Consider the following 3179-nt stretch of genomic DNA (forward strand, 5'->3'; position numbering starts at 1 on the left):
TCACGGAGCTGGTGGATGATAGAGACCTTGCGCTCCTCCACAGATGCTTCATAGGGTTTAGGTCTGGCGACACGCTTGGCCAGTCCATCACCTTCACCCTCAGCTTCTCTAGCCAGGCAGTGGTGGTCTTGGAGGTGTGTTTGGTGTCGTTATCATGTTGGAATACTGCCCTGCGGCCCAGTCTCCGGGGGGAGGGGATCGTGCTCTGCTTCAGTATGTCACATGTTGGCATTCATGGTTCCCTCTGTAGCCCCCCAGTGCCGGCACCACTCATGCAGCCCCTGACCATGACACCCCCACCACCATGCGTGACTGTAGGCAAGACACACTTGTCTCCTCACCTGGTTTCTATTCTATGAACATTTCATGTGCTAAACAATGGCCCCTGAGGATGTCAGGAGCTGCAGTTGGGGCCCCGTTAAAGTTGTAGGTTGACCACCACCAATCTAATCTATAACAGGATCCCACACACATCAAACCAATGCCCGATACTCTGCAACCAGAATATGTAATGAGTAAGTATAGCTCCCTCCATGCAGTGTGATCACAGACCGGTATTGTCGGCAGCACTGAATCTAATGCACAATATACAACAATCTCACAGACCAAAGACAGAGGTCTGTATGTGGCGACTCCTCTCCGGCACAGACCGCTCACTAGTCTAATCTACAGAGTCACCGTCCGGCAGGGCGATGGGATCGTTGTAATTACCCTACAAGGGGCTTCAGTATTGTAGAGTCATTGCATGCAAAGTCTTCCACCATCCGTCCATGTGATGGATAAATCTGTCTGGACCTTTCTAGGGGTCCCCGGCACACAGAGGTGCCCAGAGCTTTAATGGCTTTCTTTGTTCCCTTTCCAGAAATATGGAGGCCACCCGGAGGATCCCTCTTCCAGAATCCACTTACAGACATCTTCTCGGGTGTAGGGATGAGATCACGGACCTCTTCCTCAGGAAATTCAGTTGTGACGCGGAGTTAAGGGGCCCTAAACCCAGCGGGTATCAAGCTGCATCAGTCAAGCCTGAAATAGTTTATAAGAAGAGAACCTCGGGGGGCCCCGTGGTCAGTGTGTGGAAGGATGACCTCACTAGGCAGGACGCCGATGTTGTGGTGAACGCCGCTAATGAAGATTTGGATCATGCCGGGGGGTTGGCCCGTGCTTTGGTGGAAGCTGGAGGGCCAATCATAGAGAAGGACAGCAAAGAATACATTAGGGCCAATGGACGCCTAAAAACTGGAGAGTACGCAGTGACGCATGCAGGAAATCTCCCCTGTAAGTGTCTCCTTCATGCCGTGGGCCCGGTATGGTTCGATGACGCAGCCGCCCAATGCGAGTCTGAGCTCGCCGAATGCATCAGGAATGTGCTGAAATATGTGGACAACCACAAGGACATCGGATCTGTGGCCATCCCAGCCGTCAGCTCCGGGATCTTTGGGTTTCCTCTCCAAAAGTGCGCAAAGATTATGGTGGAGACCATTCACTCGTTCTGCAACCGCGTGACGCAGTCCCATGTAACGGAGATCCGGCTGGTGAACAACATTGATCTGACTGTCCAAGCCATGAGATCCGCCTGTGAAGACATTTTTGGACGAGGTGATGACCTCAGTGGCGAGACATCAGCTTCTGGCAACCAAACGTGGCCGGTGACACGCAGCATGGGCGCCACACCACAACCTTCATCATCAGCGTCCAGCAACATGACCGGTCATGGACAGCCCTCAGCACACGGGTCTTCTCCTCACATGTCACAGTCCATCACCATCAACGGCTTAACACTCCACCTGACAAAGGGGCTGATCCAGGAGCAAACCGTAAGTCCTTGTCATGTCTATCGGCCCCATTCATGTCATAGTGGACTCATTCTCTTCTGTACAAGAACAGAAACCAGTTCATGCCGGAGGGCAGAACCTCACAACTCTACCATTTCTTCCTATTCTCCCCCACAAGAGTCCCTCACCCTAACATTTTCTGAATATAGGAAATTGGCGGCTGGAGGTCGTGCTTCCCCGTGTACGGATTATAGATCTCTGAACTCTGTAAAGTAACTTCGGTGTCTTCTGGTTGTATCTGGACTGTCTGGTAACACATGGAATGGGCATAGGGGGGCAGATATCAACCCATAGTCAGAGTGATGGGACCTTGTGACACTCCACCTTGCGAGTCAGACTGAAGCAGCCATTAGATGAAAGAGCTCCTCTAATCTTCATAGAGAGAAGGGTCAGCTCCTTGGCTCATGCTCAGCAACCCAATCCTCACCCCCAGCATTAGGCCCTGATATTGGGAGACATTGGGCGACTTATGGATACTCTTTTTTTTAGGTTTCCAGTATTGATGGCCTGTAGCGGGGGTAGGCAACCTCGGCACCCCAGGGCATGTAAACAATTACCACCTCTAAGAGATAGTGAGGGGGAAAAGAGAGGTTATACTTCAACCAGCATTGATAATAATTAGCCAATTGTTTTACTTTATTAGTATGTAGAAAAAGATTTTAAGTATAGAAAAGTACAAACGCAGCACCACCGCCACAGAAACTCTGCAATAAAAATTGGCAACGTTGTCAAACATATTATTATTATTATTATACAGGATTTATATGGCGCCAACAGTTTGCACAGCGCTTTACAATATAAGGAAGTCATTACAGTTACAATACAATACAAGAGAAGATGGGAAGGAGGGCCCCGCCCCTGAGGGCCTACAATCTAAAAGGGAAACATATCACTCATTAAAAACATTTGGGAACAACACCGTGTCTCAGATCCCTATAATTATTTCACTAAATGCCACCGCTAATAATAATATCCATTCCGTGGGTATAAGTGCAAACATGAAAGCAATATATTCCTAATTGACAACCAAGGGATTATGTACAAAAACAGGACTGACTTTCTCCTTATACAAGTCCCCAGGATTTCAAATGAGAACTACGGGGTCAGTGGTTTCCCCCCATAGTTCTCCTCAGGGTAACGGGAGGACACAAACTAGCGTCCTCCCGTCACCCTAAGCTCAGTATATAGGGAGCTACAGCTCGCGGTATACTGAGACGCCGCAGCCGGAGCGGATCCCGACAAGTATGCCAGGATCCGCCCAGCTGCGTGAGTGACAGCTGGCTCCGCCTATCTAGAGGCAGAGCCAGCTGTACCCGCCCCCTCCCCCTTCCGTTCCGCCAGTCAGCG

The 3179-nt window shown here is 50.2% G+C and overlaps 1 protein-coding gene across 1 annotated transcript in view; it reads left to right on the forward strand.

Annotated features, from left to right (window-relative positions):
- Positions 1 to 866: 866 nt before the first annotated feature.
- LOC108803613 (poly [ADP-ribose] polymerase 9-like) overlaps positions 867 to 3179 on the forward strand; it is a 24091-nt gene continuing 21778 nt past the window's right edge. The window contains exon 1 of the mRNA XM_018575440.1: positions 867 to 1814. Coding sequence (XP_018430942.1) covers positions 867 to 1814 — 948 coding nt within the window. The remainder of the gene's footprint in view (positions 1815 to 3179) is intronic.

Source organism: Nanorana parkeri, unplaced genomic scaffold (assembly GCF_000935625.1).
Source record: "Nanorana parkeri isolate BGI_ZX_2015 unplaced genomic scaffold, ASM93562v1 scaffold3931, whole genome shotgun sequence".
Taxonomy (NCBI): Eukaryota; Metazoa; Chordata; class Amphibia; order Anura; family Dicroglossidae; genus Nanorana; species Nanorana parkeri.